Source organism: Bubalus kerabau, chromosome 7 (assembly GCF_029407905.1).
Source record: "Bubalus kerabau isolate K-KA32 ecotype Philippines breed swamp buffalo chromosome 7, PCC_UOA_SB_1v2, whole genome shotgun sequence".
In the NCBI taxonomy this organism is placed as follows: domain Eukaryota; kingdom Metazoa; phylum Chordata; class Mammalia; order Artiodactyla; family Bovidae; genus Bubalus; species Bubalus kerabau.
The window spans coordinates 94,653,409-94,678,206 of NC_073630.1; the positions used below are offsets into that span (position 1 = coordinate 94,653,409).

The 24,798-nt window shown below is 37.1% G+C and overlaps 1 protein-coding gene across 8 annotated transcripts in view; it reads right to left on the reverse strand.

Annotated features, from left to right (window-relative positions):
• Positions 1–10,340: 10,340 nt before the first annotated feature.
• G3BP2 (G3BP stress granule assembly factor 2) overlaps positions 10,341–24,798 on the reverse strand; it is a 91,384-nt gene continuing 76,926 nt past the window's right edge. For 7 of the 8 annotated variants that reach the window (XM_055588822.1, XM_055588820.1, XM_055588819.1 and 4 more), the window contains 9 exons: positions 24,177–24,350; positions 23,643–23,733; positions 22,665–22,767; positions 21,960–22,140; positions 20,884–20,982; positions 16,431–16,533; positions 15,069–15,197; positions 13,674–13,792; positions 10,341–13,309 (listed from right to left, as the gene is read on the reverse strand). In XM_055588822.1, the coding sequence (XP_055444797.1) occupies positions 13,037–13,309; positions 13,674–13,792; positions 15,069–15,197; positions 16,431–16,533; positions 20,884–20,982; positions 21,960–22,140; positions 22,665–22,767; positions 23,643–23,733; positions 24,177–24,350 (1,272 nt within the window). In that variant the 3' untranslated portion in view covers positions 10,341–13,036. The remainder of the gene's footprint in view (positions 13,310–13,673; positions 13,793–15,068; positions 15,198–16,430; positions 16,534–20,883; positions 20,983–21,959; positions 22,141–22,664; positions 22,768–23,642; positions 23,734–24,176; positions 24,351–24,798) is intronic. The other variant, XM_055588817.1, reaches the window with a different exon arrangement.

Genomic DNA, 24,798 nt, shown 5'->3' on the forward strand with positions numbered 1-24,798 from the left:
GCCAAGCCGCCCGTGTTCTGATTGGTTGAGCTCTGTCGTCAAGATCTCTGATTGGCTTAGCATCACCCATCCAGCCAGTTCACCTGGGGCTCGGCTCTCGATCTAATTTCTGATGCGCAGACGCTAGTATCAGCATACACCTACGTCCTCAAGTAAGGGAGCACCTTTCCTTCTTTCCTTCGGTGGGAGATCTCTCCTCTAGACTGGGAGCAACAAGCGATTCTGGTGCTCACTGAGAGGCTAAAAGTGGTGGTGGTTTTGTAGGATTGGGTGAAAATGGAAGGGGGAAACCGTGAAAATAGTGCGATGAAGCGTTCTTCAAACTCCTCCACTGAGCCGGGAAATGGGCTCTGCAGCCCTCGCCGGGGAATGTTCGGGCTTGGGAGCGATTCGAAGCTTCCTTTCCGGTCTGGGCAAGTGGGGCCAGTGTGGGACAGGTAGACGAGAGTGACAGTATAGGAGGTGATAAGTAAACGAGGCGAGGTGAAGGTAGGTAAGTGACGACAGAACTGACGTTAGAAGGGACCTTGGGGAGGACAGCCTGGGCACTGAAAGTGAGGGAAATATTTTGGAGATAACGAAAGGGGAAGGGAGGACAGAGATGAAATAACAGTAAAGTGGCTAAGACGGTTGGGGAACTAAAAGACATGAGCAATACTGGCATATGACAGACAGCCAAGCAGGGTGCAGTTAGGAATGCTCTGTTTAAGGCACCGACTAACTCAAACCATGATTAGGCAAAACTGGTAGGTCAGAATCATGCAGATGCTTAAGTCACACACACACACACACACACACACACACACACACACACACACAACAGGGTTTTTCCTCATTCCATACCTCTGCAAGGTAAGGTATGAGGATGCTTAAACTCTGTTATTTTCACATTAAATCATAAAAACCATTTTATAATGGAATTTGGTCTCTGTAATTCCTTGATCCAGTTAGGAGTGTGTCCTGGATAGCAGAACTACTAAAAACAACTGAATTGTACACTTTAAAGGGGTGAATTTTATGTATGTGAATGATATTGCAATAAAACAATAGACATACAGGAAGATAAGAAATTCATAGCTGACCCAGAAATCTTTTTCAGTAAATTTATATATTTTAGCTTTGAGCAGCCCAATTCTTTCTCACCTTAGCAGTCATCTGTTAAATAACTCGGCAACAATCATTCTCTATGTATCTGGATATCCCAAAACAATGTGCTTCAGTCAGTTTCTTGCAAGAAAACTTTAAAAAACCTCTCACTTAGGTCTCATGAGATACTGAATGATCATGGGATTTTGGGATCACTTCAGATGAGTTACCAAGTGAACGGAAGGGCTATAAAATCTTCAGACTAAAAAAGTAAGGTTATCTTCAGTATATTATGGCTCATGCAGCTATGAATGCATTCTATCATTCTATTAAAATAGACTGACTCATTTGCAGTTCTTGTTCTTTGATGGAAGGATGGACATTTGTCATAGAAAAGATAATTCTGTTCCCAATGTAGTAGTTGATTCAGTGACTCATTGCCACATTTAAAAGTGATTAAGACAAATAGATTTGGAAACCTAAAGTACAATACTTGGTCAAGTTCAATATACACCATATTTGATCTGTCAGTCACCAACACAGTTGTATCATAATAGTATAAACCTGGAATCCATTCCTCAAATGTTAAAAATAGCATATTCTGTTTGCACTGATAATAAGACTCTTACAAACTCTCCCTTGATGTTCCCTCTCTCCCTCCAGCCACTATCCCCTTCCTCTGTTCATATTCATAGCACGCATGCATGCTAAGTCGCTTCAGTTGTGTCTGACTCTGTGCGACCCCATAAACGGCAGCCCACCAGGCTCCCCAGACCACAGGATTCTCTAGGCAGGAATACTGGAGTGGGTTGCCATTTCCTTCTCCAAGATACTCACAGCAAACCTACATAAAAAATTGTTAATTTCCTGTTCTCTCTTGGGCTTTCATCCTTCTCACTTCATTGGAATAGTTCTTCCCAAAAGTCACTATGACCTATATAAAGCCAACTGTGTGTGGCAGACTACTGGACACTCACAATAAGCTGGCTCCTTTTTTCTCTATGTGTGGCTTGCTTATTTTCTGAAATTTCCATTGCAGTTAGGGGTGGTCATGTGACTGAAGTCAATGGAATATGAGATGTGTACCATTCCCAGACCTTGCCCATGAAAATCTCCATTCAAGATCCTCCATGTTACTTTTCCCTTCCATCTAGCAGTAATGGAGATGACTATAATGTGATCTTCAAACCACACTGTGAAGCTGGTAGAGCCTTCATTCATCTAGGTCCCTAAATGATTGAGTGAGGGAGTGACTACTGACCACTCCTTTTTTATATGAGGGGGGAAAACTATTGTGTTTGAACTATTACACATTTCAGGGTCTGTTTATTTTAGCAGTTGTGTATTATTCACTTAGCCATGTCTGACTCTTTGCAACCCTATGGATTGTGGCCCGCCAGCCTCCTCTGTCCATGGAATTCTCCAGGCAAGAATACAGGAGTGGGTAGCCATTCTCTTCTCCAGGGGATCTTCCCGAATCAGGGACTGAACCCGGGTCTCCACATTGCAGGCAGATTCTTTACCATCTGAGTGTCCATCTAATTATTTGACCTCTCAGCAGCATTTAAACAACTTACTATACTTTGCAAGACAAATTCCCAAAACTTAGCTTCCCTTGACACCAATATTTGCTACATTTTATCTGTTTTCTCTGCATGTTCTCCTGTTGTAGAACCCTAAACGCGGGGATTATCTGAGCGCTGTCCTCAGCCTCTTCTGTGCTCTCTTCCTAGATGATCTCATCTAACCCAATAGCTGCAAAGACCTATACTGACCAATCACAGCATAGCACTCTCAGAATTCCAATATCATACTGCCTTACATTTTTTCTTGGATATTCAATTGGCATACAAAACATGGATATAACAGAACTGGTATTTTGTTTGGGCCACACCATGTGGCTTTTAGTTCCACAGGGATTTTAGTTCCCTGTGGCAGTGACAGCCCAAAATCCTAATCACTAGGCCACCAGGGAAATCCCTAAGAGAAATGTTGATATTCCCTCCACATTTAATTCATGCTCCTTCTTTATCTCCTTCTCTATCAGTAAGAGTACTGCCTTCCACCCAAGTTGCTTCAAAATCCTAGGAGTTATCCTTGAATATTATCTTCCCCTCACATTCAAAATTCAATCCATAATGGAATTTTCCCAGTAGTCCAGTGGTGAAGACTCCACACTTCCAGTGCAGGGGCAAGGGTTCACTCCCAGTGGAGGAACTAAGATCCCACATGCCATATGGTGCAGCCAAAACAAGAAAAAAAAAAAAAAATCCAATTCATTATAGTCTTATAGGTTGTATCCCAGTTATTAACTGACATTTATCACCATCTTCACTATGGCCAAGAGACCACTGCCATAACACAGCATCCCTTCCTGACAGGCTCCTCACATCATTTCCTTGCCCAGATGCCTACAATCCCAGTTCAAGTAAAATCCAACTACAGGGTCACGCTCTTGACTGGAGAAGGGAACAGCTACCCACTCCAGTATTCTGGCCTGGAGAATCCCATTGGCTGTACAGTCCATGGGGTCGCAAAGTCAGACAAGACTGAGCGACTTTCACTTCACTACCTCTTGATATCATCTGCTTACTATCATGGCCACACTGGTCTTAATGTCCTTAAACACACCAAGTTCCTTGCAAGCACAGCATTGGTTCTATCTGGAATGCTCTTCTTCCTTAAAGCTGCCATCTCTTCATTTCAGATCTCAAATGTACCTCCTGAAGCCTTTCATACCACCCCTGAGAGTGATGAAGGAACAGCCCATCTCCAGTCACTATTACATCCTCTACTAGCTCTATCTACTATTAACCATGTGCTATTGGAAAAGCAGTCAACCCCACTGTGCCTGAGTTTATTCATCTGTAAAATAAACAGGACTCCTCACAGGATTCAGTGGAAACAGTGGAAACGTGTCAGACTTTATTTTGGGGGGCTCCAAAATCACTGCAGATGGTGACTGCAGCCATTAAATTAAAAGACGCTTACTCCTTGGAAGAAAAGTTATGACCAACCTAGATAGCATATTCAAAAGCAGACCATTACTTTGCCAACAAAGGTCTGTCTAGTCAAGGCTGATTTTTCCAGTAGTCATGTATGGATGTGAGAGTTGGACTGTGAAGAAGGCTGAGCGCCGAAGAATTGATGCTTTTGAACTGTGGTGTTGGAGAAGACTCTTGAGAGTCCCTTGGACTGCAAGGAGATCCAACCAGTCCATTCTGAAGGAGATCCGCCCTGGGATTTCTTTGGAAGGAATGATGCTAAATCTGAAACTCCAGTACTTTGGCCACCTCATGCGAAGAGGTGACTCATTAGAAAAGACTCTGATGCTGGGAGGGATTGGGGGCAGGAGAAGGGGACCTCAGAGGATGAGATGTGTGGATGGCATCACCGACTCTATGGACCTGAGTCTGAGTGAACTCCAGGAGTTGGTGATGGACAGGGAGGCCTGGCGTGCTGCAAATCATGAGGTCGCAAAGAGTCAGACACGACTGAGCAACTGAACTGAACTACCTCACAGGATTACTGTTGGAACTAAATGAGTTGTATTATGCCCAGGACTAATGAGAATTGAAATTGCTTGTCTGTTACCTCCCTCAAAAACTACACGTTTTCTGAGGGTAGGCTGCATCAGCTGTATTGCCAGCCAGCACCCAGAGAGCAGAGTTTCTGGCACATGTTAGTCATTCAGCCGTGTCACTTTGTGACCCGCATGGACTGTAGCCCGCCAGGCTCCCCTGTCCATGGAATTCTCCAGGCAATACTAGAATGGGTTGCCTCCCCTTCTCCAAGGGATGTTCCTGACTCAGGGATGGAACATGGGTCTCCTGCATCACCATTGCAAGCAAATTCTTAACCGTCTGTGCCACCAAATAAGATGCTAATATTCAGTGACTGCTGTACAAATCTTTCTCACTGCCTTCACACATATTGGTAATTTCATTGCTTGCTTTGAAACATCACTAATCCTTCCCGGTAAGCCACATTCCAACTGAAATGTCTCACCTGTTTTCTATTCCAGGTCACTATCCTCATTGCTACATGTCAAGTAGAGCTTTGTTTTCACCTCTCCAAGCTTTAGTTCACCTCTTTAAAAATAAAGGAAAATCAGATTACCAGAGTAAGTTGTAGTAACCTAAGTAAAATAACAGGTCCTCAAAAATTATTCTTTTCTCACAGTATTTAACAGGTATTTAGTTTCTGTTCCAAGTCTACACCCTGCCTCATTACTTTAATTAATGCTGAACTTCCTGAATGTTGTAGTTCCTGATTAAAGGATCCTTAATTTTAGACCTACTCGTGCTGGAAACTGATATTTTTCAATTTTCTAGAACAAAGCCAGAATAAAATTCACTGCACGCACAGTTTAAACTCTGCTTAAAACTCATCTGTTTTCTAAAATTACTTTTTGAAGCAGAGCAACACTTTTAGCTAATCCAGTATTTCAAATTACTTCATGCTTGTGTAACTATATAAACTTTATGAGCCTCAGTCTCGTTGTCCATAAAAGATAACTACACCTGGGTTTGCCTAAATATTAGGTCAGAAATTGAAGAAAACTCAATTTTGGAGATGAAAATGGGTGTAAAGATACCTATTTTACTGGTTACAGTTTTTGTCCATTTGTATATTTATGCTATTTAGAACTTACATCATCAATTCCTTTCAGACACCTAATGTCAGCTGCCAAAAAATAACCTAAATCTATTTCCCTCCCCCTCAGATATCACAACAGCCTCCAGTTTCCATTCTTAACCTCCTACCACCTAACCTGTACACAGCATATCACTCACATGATTAACTGTCTTCATAATTAATGGTTTCATGTTCAGTTGAAGGAAATGGCGACCCCCTCCAGTACTCTTGACTGGGGAATTCCATGGACAGAGGCTGGCAGGCTATGTAGTCCATGGGGTCACAGAGTTGGACATGACTGAGTGACTAATGCTTACTTACTAAACAAGTTTTAGGATTTTTTTTTTTTAATCTATTTTGTGGAAAATGCCATTGGAATCTTGAAACAGATTGCACTGAATCTGTAGATTGCTTTAGGTTAGTATAGTATATATGTAGCAATTAGTTTCTCCAAATAAACTCAGTATGTGGGCTGCTTACGATCCAGTCTAGTTCACCTCTTACCACTTTGCCACCCCTTGATCCCCAATTCCACCTATCCCAGCTTCTCATCAGAGAAGGCAATGGCACCCCACTCCAGTACTCTTGCCTGGAAAATCCATGGATAGAGGAGCCTGGTAGGCTGCAGTCCATGGGGTCGCTAAGAGTTGGACACGACTGAGCAACTTCACTTTCACTTTCATGCACTGGAGAAGGAAATGGCAACCCACTCCAGTGTTCTTGCCTGGAGAATCCCAGGGACAGGGGAGCCTGGTGGGCTGCCGTCTATGGGGTCGCACAGAGTCAGACACGACAAGCAACTTAGCAGCAGCAACCTCATTACCCTCTTCACTTTTCTAATTTCGTAGGCTTTACATTAGCTAGTCCCTCTGACTGGAGTGCTCCTATGTCCCATGTCAACTCTAGGTGATTGGGGAACAGTCTCTAAAGTTGCCACTCAGTTGCTTTGTATTATCTTCTTTTACATCACATTTACTAAGGAACTTCTTGCTCATGTATCCTCAAGAACAGGGCCTGGGGCACATAGGTGCTCAATAAACACTTGACAAAGTGTTAAGTGGTCTGTCTTCATTAAAACAATTATGAAGGAAAACACACCCCCACACCCACCAAGCTATTTATAGAAATCATCCATGGGTTACATTGTCAAGTTCATTCTTTGGGATTATCTGTACTTTCTACAATGGGCACAGCATGCTTTTCTGTGTTAAAACACAGTACATAAATCATTCTATATACTCTTTTGGAAATTAAAAGACACAAGTCTGAATTACACTCTCCTATACAGCTTCTTTGGCCACAGTACTTTGGCCACCTCATGCGAAAAGTTGACAAATTGGAAAAGACTCTGATGCTGGGAGGGATTGGGGGCAGGAGAAGGGGACGACAGAGGATGAGATGTGTGGATGGCATCACCGACTCTATGGACCTGAGTCTGAGTGAACTCCGGGAGTCAGTGATGGACAGGGAGGCCTGACGTGCTGCGATTCACGGGGTCGCAAAGAGTCGGACACGACTGAGCGACTGATCTGATCTGATACAGCTTCTTTTTAGGTCCACTTCATATCAAAATCCAAGAGGGTTCCACTAGCACTCCTGCCTCCCCATCATGAAAGCATGGTTTTTTAAAGCATATACTTTTTTAGAACACTCCTGCCTCCCCATCATGAAAGGCTGGTTTTAAAACATTCCACATATCACTTTGCTTTTGTAGTTATGCAAGGGAACAACTTTGGATTCTTTGATACTACCTTTTTCCTCACCAAGACCTGGCTGTTTTACCCACAAAGTCTTTCAAATTGTTTAGGTTTCTAACATCACTCTAGTCCAAGCTAGTACAACCACTCTACTATCATGGCTTACTGAAATACAGCATCCTTTCACCCAACTTACTCATTAACTCCTTCGTTTACTCTGTAGCCAGGTATTTCAAAATAGAATTACCATCCTGCCAAATAAACCTTCAACTTCCTATTGTTTTTGTCATGAAGACCAACCTCCTCATAGTCGGCTTCCTAGTTTTTCCTTAAAAAAAAAAAAAAAAAAAAAAAAAAAGATGGAACCTGAGCTCCCCCGGAGGTGGAAGCACAGAATCTTAACCACTGGACTGTAAGGGAAGTCCCCTTAGCTACCTTAAATATGCAACCATTGTTTCAGACCTTTTAACCTGAGAGCAGGGAACCTTGTTTTATTTCATCATTTATCAACAGTACCTAAAACACACCTGGCACGCAGAAGCTCAATCGTTAATGAATTAAATAAGCCAGTGAAAGTTAATCAGAATAGCATGAACATATCTTCCTCATCCTGAAAAATGGACAGAAGGGAGACAAAGAGAAAATATTAAGCAGAACAGATGAGACTTCAAACATTTTTAGGCTAATAGAGATGTTCACTATCACAGAATTAGGTATGCACACCACTTAGAGAAGCATGGTAGTTAGAAAACACATGACTTTGGACTTCTGAATTTTGAATTACCTAGGACTTCAAAGGGCTTGCCTCATAGCTCAGTTGGTAAAGAATCTTCCTACAATGCAGGAGCCCTGGTCGGGAAGATCCCCTGGAGAAGGAAATGGCAACCCACTCCGGTATTCTTGCCTGGAGAATCCCATGGACAGAGGAGCCTGGCAGGCTACAGTCCATAGGTCACAAGAGTCAGACATGACTTAGCAACTAAACCACCACCAGGACTTTAAAAGGGGACAAGGCAAAATAGGATTAAAAAAAGAAATGTTTGTAACATAATTATCGGTAGACAGTAGAAATTCAACTGTGTAAAAAAAAGTAACAGGCAACACTTAACTGAACGCCCCATACACTGTTTCAGGAGCTTCACGTATTAACTCACTCAATCCTCACACTCCTGTCCTTAGTCTACAAATGAGTTAAACAGGAGCACAGAAAATGGCTAACCACTGAATGGTGGAGTTCCCATTCAAGGCCAGGCTGTCTTCAAAGCCCACCTCTTATCATCACACTACATGAAATTTACTGAATGGACAATATACTGAAGCTAAGGTAATTCCTGGCCTAAAAGAAACCATTCAGAGAAAACTTGTGGGGAAAGAGGCTGAGGGCAGAAAGGATAGGTATGTGTGTAGGGGGCAGGTGGCAGTGGTTATGGGGTGATGAGTTTATTGTCATAAAACTGAAAGCGTTCCAAGTAGGCAGCCAGCTTTATCAAAACTCTTAGGAGATCAAGGACAAGAGTAGTAATCTTACTGTGAATGTTTAATTCTAAACTCTCACTTATAGTATTTTGCCCAGTATTTGGTAATGCTAAAAACCAATTTCATTTCCTATTAATTCTTAAGTATAAGGTGTGGTTACATACTACATAAACAGATTGGAAGACTTCAATTGTCAAAAATACCTTGAAAACTGAAGGAATTCTGCCTTAACTATGCAAATGGCTTTAAACAAAACTACTGACATCTTTTATGATCTATTAAACTACTCATATCTTTTATGAAGGGAAATCTTTCAGAACATAATAAAACATAATTCATTTACCCAGTCATTTAAGATACTTTAGAATTCTGGCATTAAAATGATCAAGACAATAATTAGAAAGCCTTACGAAAGCAGACTGAAAAGAAAAAAAAAAAAAAAATCAAGTCTTCACCTGAAGTTGAAATATAAATTATGATGAGCAAGTTATCCTGAAGAAAAAATATGAACATCTATTCATTACATTTTCATTTACTTGATACAAAGACTATACTATATAACACAATTGAAACGAAGCATCATGTGTGGTTCAACTTTCAAATATTTTGTTCCATATTTCCTGGACCAAATGATATTTTACTTCTTCAAATTTGTTTTCAATATAGTATAGCACATACATTTTATCCCTTCTGAATAATGTTTTTCCATAGCCATAAAATTAAATGTTATTATACATTATAATTGAAAGTGAGCCTAATAGACACTTAAAAAATCTTAAGTCTTACTTCCTTAAAGTACTTGAATAACAGTCTAGCTTTTCTCCAGTACAATCTAGTAAAGATTGATTTACGGAATCTTCATACAGTGTTATAAATATATCAGGAAAAATTCACTTGTACTATCCCTGTTAACAAAGTAAAAGTCTCAAGTTCTAAAATTACATATGCCTTATGATTTTATTTTTCATTTGAAGAATATATTTGTTAACTATGACTGAATGATTCTTTTCCCTTTTAATATTCTTTTAGAGCTTCATAAATTTGTTCCAATTGCTGAACTGGTCATGTCCATAACTTCAGATCACCTCGATCTTCCCATCCTCTTTTCCTTCTGAGATGAAGTAGCAATCCTTTGGAAAACCCAAGATTATTAAAAACAAATAAATAAATGTTTAGTAGTCTGCTTTTCACCTTCCTCACCACTTATTATTCTGGTCTAACATTCTCTATCTTGTTTACCAGCTATCTAACTGAACTGGGATCTATCTCAGTTCAAGTAATTATGTTCAAGTCTTACTTAAATAATTTATGTATCAAATTTCACAAATAATAATCAGTTGATTTTAGAACAATTCCTTATTTTACTGAGGTTGTGTGAAATGCAACTGGGAGAAAATATTTCGGAACACAAACCTATAGATTAAATTAGGGACATAGATAAAATGCTGCAGACATCAGTAGTTTATTGTTTGTTTAGTCCAAACACATTCAAAATGGAAACTCAAAGAATACTTTCCACCTGAAACAATTAAACTAGATACTACTAGCATATAATGCTTAACACATTACAGCAATAAAGATGGTAATCCATTGTCTTCTATACCTACTAAAGCCAAGATGGTAAAGCCAATTTGGTTGCAATAGTGTCATAAGGATAGAATAGAATATTACCATCCAAAAAATAAAAACAAACAACAACAATAAAAAAACCCAGCAAATAACAGTTATGGTAGATGAATATTTTTACTCTGGTTCACTGAAAAGGGGACAAAATGTTAAAAGTCCACAGTACTGCAGGTGAACAATCACCATGTAAACTTCTCCATGTGATGTTTTAATGTTTTATTCATGGTATGTAAAGACTGAAGCTGAATGGCTCTTTGCTTTAATTTTCTATTACACTTAACATTTATCATTACTTTTGGTGCCAGAACAGTTTTCATGGGCGGTAGGGCAATATCTTGGATTGAAAATTTTATATATATATATATCAAATGAAGGAGGAGAAAGAAATGAAAGAGGAACAATATGCTATATATATATATAAAAAAAAAAACACTGACAAGAAACCACTTATTTAAAAGCAGTTTGAATAAAAGCTTCAAAACTCAAAAGTAATTTTCTTGTAAGAACTTCAAGTACTATACATTAGAAAGCGTAAATGTATTTTAAACAGGAAAAAAAAAAATCCTTAAGCCCCCCAAAATGGAAACTGAGAAATCTGTGTCCCCAAAATATATCCAATAGTGCAAGACTTTTCCTCGAACATGGAAGACCTCATTCAAGGGGGGGGGGGGGGAGATAGGCTTAATTTTACTTACATTGCCCGGTACATGGAAAACAAAATATGTGCATCATTTGCTAGTTTACTAAATAGCAAACAGTTTCATAATTAAGAAAGAGTTTGCTATTATGTCAAGTGCATTTTTTGTTTGCTTTTACTAAGACAGAATGGAGAAGTCTTCCATGCTACAAGCAGCTTTAAGTGGTCACACTTGTTTACCCCACTCCTGGCCTGAAACATCAGAAACTGGTAGGTACCAAATACTCCAAGCATAAAATTGGATATCCTTTGTCATATTTGTGGTTTACCGGAACTTGCTATAAAGACAGACAATAATCCAGCAGCTACAAACTTTGCTCACAGAATTGTTTAGAGATTCATGTAAAAATAAAAGATGTCGTCCCAGACTTAAATTCAGAGCCACTCGGGTGCTGACATCAGGTTAAGAATTGTGCAAAATGAATGACAGTTCCCTGCCCCCCCAAATAGAAAATGCAAACACTTAAGAGCTGCTGTTCTTTTCTCTGAAAATTGCAGTATCCTCACTTCAGGTTTACGTGCCATTTATGGAATCTGACTGCTTTTAAAAGGTCACTAAAAATGTACATCAAGTTGACTGACTTTTCCAAGCACCTCTCAAGTGATACGCTTCAGCGTTCACCTTCAGGTTAAGAGAAAAGTCAACAAGAGACTTTGACTCAAATAACTGACTTCCTCCTTCCCTCTCCCTCCCAAACACACAAGACTCCCTCCCACAGAGAACACAAAGTTGTTAACTCAAGAACAAGGTAAATAATATTGTAGTCAATTTTACTGATTTTAAAGATACTGCAATTTTTATATACTTCAATGATTTCTCAACATTTTGCAGCTGTTTGGCTTTGCAGCACAGCAATTTATACACTATACTGTACAAAATTACCAGCAAGACTGGAATGATGTATTAATAGAAGGCACCATCATGCGTATTACATTACCAGAGAACAAAAATACAGTAAAGACAATTTTCACTGTACACAGCTTAAAGAAAGGAAAAGGGGGAGGAGGAGTGTGTTGAGCAGCCAGCCATCCCTGTACTGAAGAGGGGCAGGTAGAAAAAAACCTTAGATATGGAGCTACTAAATCTGGTCTAATACTCAAGACCATAGCATTTGAAGTTCTGATCTTTGTTATTTAGTTCATAACTAAATGACTTCCTTCTGGAATATACTTGTAGTCTTGTTAAGGTTTATGTGTACACACGCTGGTCACAGCAAGCAGGTAAAAATGCCCTCATCATTTCACAAACTATGCTCTACTGGAAAAAAAGATGAAAGATTTTTTTCCCCTGTTGCCTCCTGTTGCAGATGTCAAGGTTAATGAGTTCAGAGTACCCATTAGTGCATTCTGATGAGTGCATAACAAGTTTCTGTTGGTTTGTATTTTTGGGGGGAGCCAAGAAAAAAAGGCAAGATTCTCCAATTGCACAAATTGCACTATTTGTGTTTCCAACAATAATAGGCAGAAACAGTAACACTTAAACAAAATGTGCAGCAGAGGATTTTTTTGACTCAAAGGACCTGAATTCAGTTGGGCATGTCCTTTTAAGTTCATTTTGTTGTAGACAGTTTAAGATATGGTCATTTCTCAGTCCTTAATTCTCCAAGTCTAGATTTATAAATTAACAATGCAAATCTTGTTGTAAAATTGGGGAAATAATGTCCACCTCAATTTAACTGATAACCGAAAGATGCTTTTCACATCAAAGAAATGATCAAAAAGGCTGTGTCACATTCCAAAGCCAAAAAAAAAATTAACAAGAATGCAAACACGATGAATAATGTACCACTGCCAAGACTCTGCCAACAGTGGAGCCTCAGCGACGCTGTCCTGTGAAGCGGCCTTCCATCTGCCCGGCTCCTCTCCCAGAGCCAAGTTTCTGTGCCATGCCACCTCTCGGAGGGGGTCCTCTTCCGTCCCGGTCGCGCATCATTCCACCGCCCACTATTCCCCGGGGACCACCAGGACCTCGATCACTGCGCCTAATATCCCGGCGATCATCACCACCACCTCGAGTTTCTCGCTCTCTGGCAGCTCTTGTCTTTTTCTCTTCCACATTTAAACGTACTTCCCCTCGAAACATAATTGGCTTTAGAAAGGAAGAAAAAAAATGTACATGGGCAGGTTAGACAGTAATAGTGGTGTAAGAAATAGTGATTTTCTTACTTTCTTACATAAGTAAGAAAATCCTAAAAGACAAAAAAAACTTTCAAAATTCTCAATATGCAATCTATTCTCAATATCCGACTTTCTTTACCAGAGTAAATAATGAAACAAATTTATGTTAAAATGACCCATACCTCAAATTTTAAAACTACTGACACATCTTTATTCTTTGTATAAATACTAGTTCATAGTAAACTATTTTTAACTGTACCATTTAAAAAAGACTAATGCACATTAAATACAACAGGAATAAGAAGGTATTCAATCATGCCATGTAAGTCACTTACTTTTGCAATTAAGATTCTCTGAACTGGTTCAGAGTCATCAAAAACCACAAAACCAAAATTTGGAAGCTTTCCCCCAACACCCTTGGTATTGATGCGAAGTTCCACAACATTTCCAAAACCTGTGAAAATATACATTACACAAAGGATAAAATAAAATATTTTAACAGAATATTTTGTAACTTTAACTGTTCAGAATGAAATACCTCATTCTCCTGATCCATTTCAAAACACAACTTGCAAGCTGCTATAGCCAGTGCACATTAAGATACTTTCACTCTTACAGGTCATTCACTTAAGATGCCAACAACTAGCCTATTCTGTTGTCCTGCATCTTTATCAGTCCATTCAAAAGGAAAAGTTGCCTACACATTTTAGAGAGACAATTTTATTTTCTATATTAGATTTGTATTTGCCAGATGAATCCCATTTCCAAATTTAAGACTGATTCACCCAGCTCTCTCTTCTAACCTCTATAGAACCAGGTCAATCACCACTAAGTATAGTCACTGGGAAACATCTGATATAACCTTATACTCCTGACCAATTAAAGGTGGCTGGTACCTAGAGATATACACACTATGTACAAAGGTAAATGTTTTTTTAAAAATCGTATTATGAAATCTCTCCTCAGTGTAGAACATATATACAATAGAATACTACTAAGCCATTAAAAAGAATGAAATAATTCCATCTACAGGAACATGGGTGGACCTAGAGATTGCCATACTGAGTGAAGTTAAGTCAGACTGAGAAGGAGAAATATCATATGACATAATACATGGAATCTAAAAAGAAATGACACAAATGAACTTACTTATGAAACAGAAACAGACTCATAGAGAACGAACTTATGATGGCGGGGCGGGGGGAGCAGATAAAAGGGAAGGGACAGTTAAAGGAGTCTGGGATCAACATGTACATGCTGCTATATTTAAAATGGATAACCAGTAAGGACCTACTGTATAGCTACATGGAACTCTGCTCAATGTCATGTGGCAGCCGGGATGGGAAAGGAGCTTGAGTGAGAATGGATACATGTGTATGGATGGCTGAGTTCCTTCACTGTTCACCTGAAACTATCACATTGTTAATTGGCTACACCCCAATACAAGATAAAAAGTTTAAAATAAAAATGGGTAACTAATAAAGGGGAAGAAAAGTCTAAAAAAAATTTTTTTTTAAAAACTCTAGAAACTACAGCAAATCAAAATAGTTGTCAAAAACATTTGGCATTACCGTCAATTATCTGGAATATAATGTTATGTGAAAATCCTGATTATAACAACAGAATGCTTTCTCTGAAATAAAAGTCAAGGAGAATAAGTCTTATGATTAGAAAAAAAATTCTCTTCGCCTCCTGCTTAATTTTACCATAAAGCAAAGTAAACCACTTACTCATGAAGAACTCTTTTAGTTCATTTTCATCAATATCATGTGGCAAGTTACCAACAAAGAGTTGATGACTATCTGGATAGCGAATTATTCTACGGTTGTCAGATTCATTCTGTTCAATATCTCCTCTGCCTGAGAAGAGGAACAGAGCAGATATTAAAGCTTACAATGTCATATAATAAAAATTAGTTCAAAGCAACGAAAGTTAAAAACCCTAACACTTGATATTCTTGTTTTAGTTTAATAAGATAATAAGCTCCTTTGAGTTGTGGAACTGCCTATTATTAGTAGGTTAGTTAGAAAACAACATGACACTGAAGTGTTAACCGAGGGTACTGACTAGACTGCTAAAGTTCCTTCTTAGAGATCTACTGGTCTGATCATGTGAAAGCCAAGTATCAGAAGTACAAGTATTTCTCCTTAACCAAACTCTTGCAATCACCCAGGCACCAAACTGATTTTAGATAGTGAGATGTGTTTGTACTAAATATTTGTTTAGTACTTTACAGTTCACAAAGTAATGTTGTATAAAAGATTGTTGTATAAAATTATAGCCAAATCAGTAAATTTAACAGCAATAATGTCATTTATATAACCTTTTATACACCTTAGGGTGTTCATATATACATATATAAAATCTTATATGATCCTCCCACTAACACAAGGAACAGAAAGAGGCATATAAAGAAAAGGCATCACACAGAAAAAATTTGTGTAGTAACTGAATGGTTTAAGAGAATGTCACAATTTAAGGGTCTTACCCAAGATCATAAACTCAGTGACAAGGCTGGGATAAATCCCAGCTCCCATAACTCCTGGTTCAATAACACACTTTTATTAAAAAAGTGTATTTTCTAAATATGATGTGTACTATCTCCCACTTCCTCCAAAAAGCAATCTAAACATACTTCTACAATTCAAATAGAGGTTCTATGTATATTAGCTAACAATGGAAACAAGTCAAAAATCATGGCAACTTACTTAATACCTAAGACAATCAAAATAAGAAGAATCAGGGTGTGCTTATTGTTTATCTGTGAAGAGATAAGAGTGCTAAGTAAGAGAGTAGGTTATTGGCAGCTCGGTTTTGAATTCTTAGAACCAGTGACAATAACCAAAGAAAATGTGTCTCAAAATTCTATTATTTTCAAAATACATGTCTCTATGGCATGTCAACTAATTTCCCCCTCAAAGTTGTTTTACCCAGGCTGTATATATATCAGATTACTTTAGCCTTTAAGCAACTTGGTACTAAAAGGATTTGCATATAAAATACATTATAATTAAAAAAAATTTTTTTTCAGTTCAGTTTTCCCTAACTTTTCAACTGCTAACTGCTGAAGATCAAAGGAGGGGCTGACTCACCTGGTCTTGGTCCTCTAGGAGGGAAACCAGGTCGTTCTCTAGGTCGTTGTTCACGCACACGAGGTGGCTGAGATTGAACTTCTGGTTTAGCTTCCACTCTCGGCTAAAATACAAGGGAAAAAAACACATTATAAAGAAACACATTCCACAGGAGAAAAACAACCAAACTAAAGCAACAACCAAGTCACCAGCAGGCATTATGGTAATTTTAAGTCTAGAATATTTTTTAGTGTATGTCCTATATATGTAAAACATAAATTTTTATAAAGATATTCTGTACCAATCTAGGACTGTAGGGTAAATTTTGTTTTCTCACTCTAGCTTATAATTCATAATAAGCTGTTTTTTACAACCATATTTTTTCAATAAAGTTACATCCACATTGAGACAGATACTGCTACGAAAGTAAAAAAATGCAAGATGAGCCATTTCATGTAAATACATATACAAAATAAAAAGCCGTCTTTATCTTTGGAAGACAAAAATATGATACATACTTCTAATTATCTAGTTTGCTGCCCTTCAAAATTTAGTGCTTATATAAACTCCACATCATGAATAATTTTTTTAAATCAGTATTTTGGTAATTCAAAATATAAAATTTAGTATACTCTGGCACCTAAAAATACTACCTTAAAGTTAAGATGCACACAAAAAACAATATAGGAACGTGTTTATAGCATCTCAAACAGTCACAGAAGTCCTTTAGCTCCCTGTTATTCTTCCTTATGAGAGAGGTATGCATTTAAGGACTGACCCCAACAATGTTTCTCAACTGTTTCTTGAAGGTGGTAGAAGAAGTAATAGATCATTTTAAGTTACCCTCCAAAAGTTTCTGCTAACTGCTAAATTAAATACATGTAATTAAATAACTATGTTAAAAACATAAAATGACATCTACATCTATTACCTTTTCCTTCATACATGGCATTTTCAGTATTTCCAAATTCTTCAGGCAGTCTATTGCCCAAATATTTATGGTCCAAGGAAGAGAGAAAACATATGCACCTTCAAAGAATGCTGAAAACACTCAGCAGGAATATGGAGAATGTGTCTTCAAGTCAGAAAACTAGCTGTCTTTATGGCTGACCACTTCTGAGTACCTCAGCCCAAGAGTGGCTCAAACTCTTTCATAATTTATATAACTGGGATACTATGATTTGCAAGGACAAATTTTGATACAAAGCGCTATGTTTTTTCCAAAAACAATTTATAGTTTCACCCACTGTAACCAAAAGGTGTATTATCTTCTATCCTAGCAGTCTTTAATAAATTTGCCTGTCTCACTCAGTTATTTTTCTTCTAGATTTCCTACTTCTCTCAAAATGAAATTGCTTCCCATGTTCTAGAATTTTTAGCTAAAAAAAAATTTTCAATGTCTAACTCTTTCAGGTATTTAAATTATTTATGTGTATTTATTCCTACAAGGCCCATATCTTATTTCTACACCAGAAAAAGTACCAAGTACAGTGTTATTAAACACAGATGTTCAGTAACTAATGGTTCATTTAAAATTAAATTATATTTGGTTCTCTAATTCAAAACATGTAGAGGAATGTTCTAGCCTGACAAGGGAACCAACATTACAGCCCTGAGACCACTGCTATCTGTATTTAGAATTTAAGACTACATAATAATTTGAGGATATGATGCCTGGAAAAGGCAAGTTATTTAGAAATTTCAACTGAGGAGGGCAGGGCCTAAAAGCACAACTTCAACAGTATGAATAAAAAAACCTTATTAAAGAACAGATATTTTCTAAAGTTTGATGAAGCTAGTACTTAAGGAACAAAAATAGAAAATCACACTTTTTAATTTAAATATCTAGAAAAACCTCAATTCATTCAATCCAAGAAAAAGAATTCTAGCTGACTGATTCAGATTCTTTTCAAAAGATTACTGAAACAAAAATAACTACAAGTAGCAAAACAAAAAAGTTCTTATTATCCTTTAAGGATTTAATATTAAAAACACAAGTTTAAGTAAGTTCCAATATCTTACAAATAACCCATACATGAATTTAGCAACTTTTTAGATACTTGATGTCAGTTCAAGAAAAATATGAAACAAAAAAAAATTATCAATATTTCTTTCAATATATGTCAACTAAGCCAGCTGTGCACTTACAATTCTTCAGGACTAATTTCATGAAAAGTTCTTGCTCCAAGGAGATAAAGTAACTAAGACAACCATATACAACCTTCAGGGCCTGAAAATTAATTCCATGCCACCAGAAAGTGTGCTCACATGACAAATTCCACAAATGAAAGCAAACAGAATATGAAATAAAAATGAAACCATCAAATCAACTCAGTAACAGTAGGTAAAACCACAACTTCAACCAAACAAAAGCTATTTAAATGAAATGATCAACTTCCAACAAATCTACCAAGAAAATAACTTAACTACTTCTAAATTAATGCCTACCAATGCTTTGGAATTACATTTAATTCTCCTTTTATTAATGTGTGCTAAGTCGCTTCAGCCATTTCCGACTCTTTGCAACCCCATGGACTGGAACCCATCAGGCTCCTCTGTCCAGGGCATTCTCCAGGCAAGAATACTGGAGTGGGTTGCCATTTCCTCCTCCATGGGATCTTCCTGACCCAGGGATTGAACCCATGTCTCTTATGTCTCCTGCCTTGGCAGGCGGGTTCTTTACTACTAGCACCACCTGGGAAAGCCTTTTATTAATAATCTATGCTCAAAGTGTTAAGGAAATGGATACTATACCAAAGTGACAAAATAAAACTGAATGGTTTATTAAATCAAAAGGAAAACAATTATGAATCCATTCTTATACAGCTTAAGGAGATCAGAAACTTAAAGTTTAAATTATAAATGTTTAAAATTTTGTCTTAATAAGGGGATAGGTTATTAAAACACAATCCAGTCTCTTACCCTTTTTTTTTTTCCTTAAAATTTTATTTCTCTAGACAAGAGGCTAGGATCTAATATAATGTAATATATAGACATGACTTAAGATACAGCACTCCTCTTCTTTGATGTAAACACTCCTCTTCTTGATGTAAACACTCTTCTTTGATGTAAACAGAGATACATTGCCCTCCAAGGGCTGAAGAAACCTACAGGCTTACATGGGTATCCAACTGCATGAATTTGAAGCCCTGTTATTTTATTTATATAGCTGTCTGACCTTAGGTGAAGTACTTGAGGTCTCAATTTACTTGTCTGTGAAACAGGAATAATAGTAACCATTCTCACAAGGTGGTTGTAGGGATTAGGTAAGAATAAATAAGTACTTTGCACAATGTGTGGTGCCATACTAAGGCATAATAGGAATTAGTTACTCTAACTTTTAACTAGCGCTAAGTTTAAAATAAATGTAGCCAACTCTCTGAAATTCAATAGATTCTAATAATTCAAAAGATTCCAAACACAAATCTGGTAAGAAATCAAGAATTCCAAAATAAAATTCAGAAAATCACTTATTGAGTCTTCAGATGGGTAGAAAACTACAATCAGTGCTTGGCAAAATAATTTTATTCATTAAGACAGACTTCTAGTTTGTGATCTGAGGTAATTACTCAGTATTTCCTGAATATCTAGCTGGAAAAAAAAAGAAAAGCTACCACAAGGCCATGTATTCTATTACACAGCTAATTATGTGTACCAACACCAAGCAGACTGCCTAATTCCTAGCTACTTTTGAAATCTCACACTTTCAATGTTTAGAACACAGAAAGAGGTGTATAAACACAATTTTATGTGCACTAACCATTTTACATGTAAATTTTATACCGGAATGAAGCTTGACTCAAAATGTAGGAGAAGTACTGGACACCCATTAACTGTGCCTATTTACTTTAGAATTTGGTTAACTCTAAAGTATATCTAATGAACACATTAGGTAGCCAGTGTCTTTATTTTCCAATGTTTTTGAAAGCTCTGAGGTGGGTAAGATGACAAACAGACAAAAGGCAGAATACTAGAATGATCAGTTAAGGTAAACACTACAGTCATAAGTTGGTACAGGCTTCAATTAAACAGTATGAACCACTTACAGACTGAGAGCTTAGGCAGTGCTTTTTTTTTTTTTTTTCAGTTTTCTGTTTAAAAAAAAATAACAATGATTCTTTATAATGCCATACTACTCTGTGGCTTTCAAATTTCTTCCCTAAAATATTTTTTCTAAATGATATTTTAAACTTATAAAAAGGAGTTTTTTGGTTATTTTAAGAAGGCTTTTAAATGACAATATATATTGTTAGAACTAACTAAATCTGTATTTCACACACCCATACCCCAAATACCACCTATGTAGATGATGAATGGAGATCTGGCATTTAAAGTGGGTGCAACTGACATTTAATACAATTTTTTTGTATATTTAATCCATAATTTCTGATTGACTCATTTTAAAAAGTATGAAAAAGATAAGCAATTGGCAATGTAACAAGGATACAATCCAATGTGTTCACAGATTGGTTACCTGTGAGACTGGTGCTTTAACATGGGGTGGAATTCCAGAGGAAGAAACAGTGCCACTAGGAGGCAGGTTTTTACTGGTCACTGAAGCCCAGGAGAAAGCCTGCAGGAAATGCAACAAACCTAGACTACTAATCATGGAAAACCACCAACATTCCTATAGGGAAACTTCCAAATATATATTTTCTTTTCATTTCTAAACTATTGCTCTATATTGGAGGACTCCTAAAAAGAAAGGCACACACACACATGCCAGTCTATGTGCCAGGTTTCAAAATCTCATTATGCAAGATTATGACCGTCTGAACTACTAAATAAATCCACAAGCAAGTTCCTATATACTCTAAGTAGATGAGCAAGTGGCAAGCAAAACCACTAACAACTACACATGCTAGAAAAATAAGAACCTAATAGAATCAATTTATTTCCCCTTTTGGGGGGAAGATAAGGTGTTGTGATGGCGCTAAGGGGAGAGAGGAAGGACAGGAAAGAAGAAAGTACTAGCTGGAAACTTTAACAGACATTCACAAATAGAACAAGCAATCTCCTCCTCTCACTACCCAAATATACCTACTTAACAGAAAGATAGAAGATGTTTTAGGTAGGTTTAAACGAAACACTATGGGTATCACTCATCTTTCCAAGACAGTTTGGTGTAGTAAGGAAATTGTTCCCATTTAAACCAGAAATAGCACACGTATCACTTGTTTTAACAATAGGCCAATTTGTTTTAAGTTGGGAAACTGCATGACTCCTGTTTGCATCCGTGTGTAGAGGACTTAATACAGAATGGAAGAGCAACTCTCGGCTTTATTACATGGACTCGAATAATTTCATGTATGGTACTAAACACTGCACACAGATAAGAATCAATCTTAAATTTTATTCTGAGGGGTGTTTTTTAGGGGGTGAAGTACGATTTCCTCAGAATTACCAAAAAAACCCACAGCTTCTTTCATACACATAAAAAAGCATAGTTTACTATTCAGCAATTAACACAACAGAACAAAGGTCATGCTTCATTAATGGCACCGTATGAAAGCGTGATGTTATGGGTCTAAAGAGTTCCTCTAATCTAACCTTTGGTGGTTCCTGTGGCAGAGAAACAGGCTCAGCAGGCGGAGGAGAAGCAGACTTCTCCTCTAACTCTTCCAAGTTCTTCTCCTCCACTGGCGGTTTCAGCTCTTCAGTCTTTGTTTCAGATTCGGGCTCAGGTTCAGGTTCATGCGAGGATTCTTCTAAAGGCTCCTCTATGCCATTACTACAACAAAACATTTCGTTCCCTTTTCAGTAGGAGTGAAATGATCAACTCAAATAGGAGAAAATTCAGCATTTTTCTAATTAATGGGCAGAACAAGTAATAATACACAAAGTTCACTAAAAACCGGAAGGCAGAAGGAACACTACTCTCAAGCAGCATTTAACCTAAATGTAAAAACTGGATTATTCAACATGTTTACTTTAGCACTATTAGGAAATAAGGAAATAATAAGAAATAAGGAAAACCCATTATTTAAAAAATAAAATGCCTACTTTGTGTTGTCCCTAACAGTACACATTATTAGCAAGTGATTAGTTTTAGGCCAAACAATGTTCAATTTTTGAATTAAACGTTTTAAGAATGCTTTCCAAATTTCTTGCATATACATGGTAAATACTCAGACACTGGCTACACAGCTTTATCAAGAATTTACTTTCAGCAACAATTCTAGGAACAAAAACCACTTGCAACTACATGACATGAATAGTTTAGGCCAAATTTGGCCTTGCAAGCACTATTCTTACGTCACAGGGTGAGCTTCATAGTAACCACTGTTAGCATTCTCCTGCACAGGTTCTGGAGACGGTTGTCTTTCCTCTTGTTCTTCCTCTACTTCATCTTCTGATTCTGACAACACAAAATACACCACATCTTTTTTTAAGAAGCTTAATACACAATTTCATATATATATTTTTAATGTTCAAACAAATCATAAAATAGTTTAAAAATAGCATATTTCTTGAAAGTACAAAGGCACTTAATATTCCTTGTTCTCTTAAAAAAGAGCAAACAAGATGAAGTTTGGAATTACGCTATTTTTTAAAAAGATCTATTAGTAAGAAAAGGAAAGGGTAGGAAAAAATGGTCTTTTTTTTTTTGTTTAATATTATTTATTTGGCTGTGCCGTATCTTAGTTGTAGCATGTGGGTTCTAGTTCCCTGACCAGAGATCAAACCCGGGCCCCCAGCATTGGGAGTGAGGGGTCTTAGTTACTGGACCACCAGGAAAGTTCCCAGAAAAAATGGTCTTAAAGTCATAACTCAGTTTCCTTTGCCACATTAATTCAATGAAGCAATAATGACAGAGAATCAGAAACAAGCTGATGTATATCAATAGAAGATTAAATAATTATGGTATAGACAAAAAAATATCCACAGCTAACAAAGATACATTAGATGAAAAAAAGGCCTAGCTTTGAATCAGCTACTTCCACTTTTAGGAAAGTATCAGTCGGTATAGAATACAACAAAATTCTGTAGTAGGCACCAAATTCTTGGTTATCTATAGAGAATGACATTGAGGGAGATTTTTTTCCACTTTCTGTGTATGAATTTTATATAAAGAACATCTGTTTTTTAAACAAGCAAAAAAAAAAAGAACAAAAAGGAGCAAAGGGGCTTTGACTCAGTTTACAGAGTCAAATTTCTGTAAGTTTCACACTTTACATGTCATTAAACAGTACTGATACCAACAAAAGCCTTGTATCTTAAAAGTAACCTCACCTTCATCAAGTTCTGGTTCAGAATCACCAAATACTTCATCTTCATAACGAAACATATCATTGTGAACATAAAACTTATTTGGAACAGATCCCTATTAAAAAAACACCCAAATACTCCATAAATACCCATAAACGTGGTATGACATAAAGAGAATAAAGTTTTTATTTTAATACAGAAATAATATATACTGAATATAATTTTCCAAAGCTGAACATGCTATAATGTTAATATAAAGAAAATCACAGAATACCTAAACTCAAGAAATGACTACTTTCAAACTATTAAATAACATACTTTTAATATTAGTTCTGTAATCTTAATCATCTGTTTGCACATCTGTATCAGGATCTCATTTTTTCTGCTAAATAGTCAAAGCACAGAAAGTTCAAATAAACGAACAGGTCCAACATAGATTTCTCAAAAACAGCTACATGCATACCTATACCTGTAAGAGGAAACTCTAGCCACTTCAAGCAACTAGTTAACTGCAAAATGAAATCACATAAATGAAAATTAATTGAAATGAAAACTTACTTCAGGAGCCAGAACAAAGGTTTGCATAAACTTCCTCTCTGGTTGTCCACTGTTAGACAGTAAACCCATGACCTGGACCACTACTCCATCACTCAAGGTTGCATGAGCATCCACATGACGAATTTTAGTATGACATTCGCTGAAGTTCAGAGATAATACTTTGTGGTGTATATCCTTTATTAGGAGAAGGTAGAGAGGAAATACAAACTCATGATATTGCATTACCTTTTTAATACTAAGTTACCTATTCAATACTACAGACTTCCACCAATTTCCTCACAACTCTAGAATACTAACTACTTAATCTCTCTGCCTCATTTGAATCCATTCCACCATGCTATGCATTACTGAAAGACCCATGCTCCATAAACTATGTTGACTACTACATGACCTCACACGTGGTTTTACTTTACTGCTGTCTGCATTTTTTCTTCCAATTTCCTCTTGTTTGGTAAGGCCAATCCTATAATTCAGAGACTAGCTGAAATCCCACATCCTCTACAAAGTCATAAGGAATATATTTCTACTCATTCCTGTAACATAAGGTTTAGCCCACATTTCTATAAATGTTATACACTGTCTCAACTGTTTCAGGTATAAAATAAACCAGTGATATAAAAAT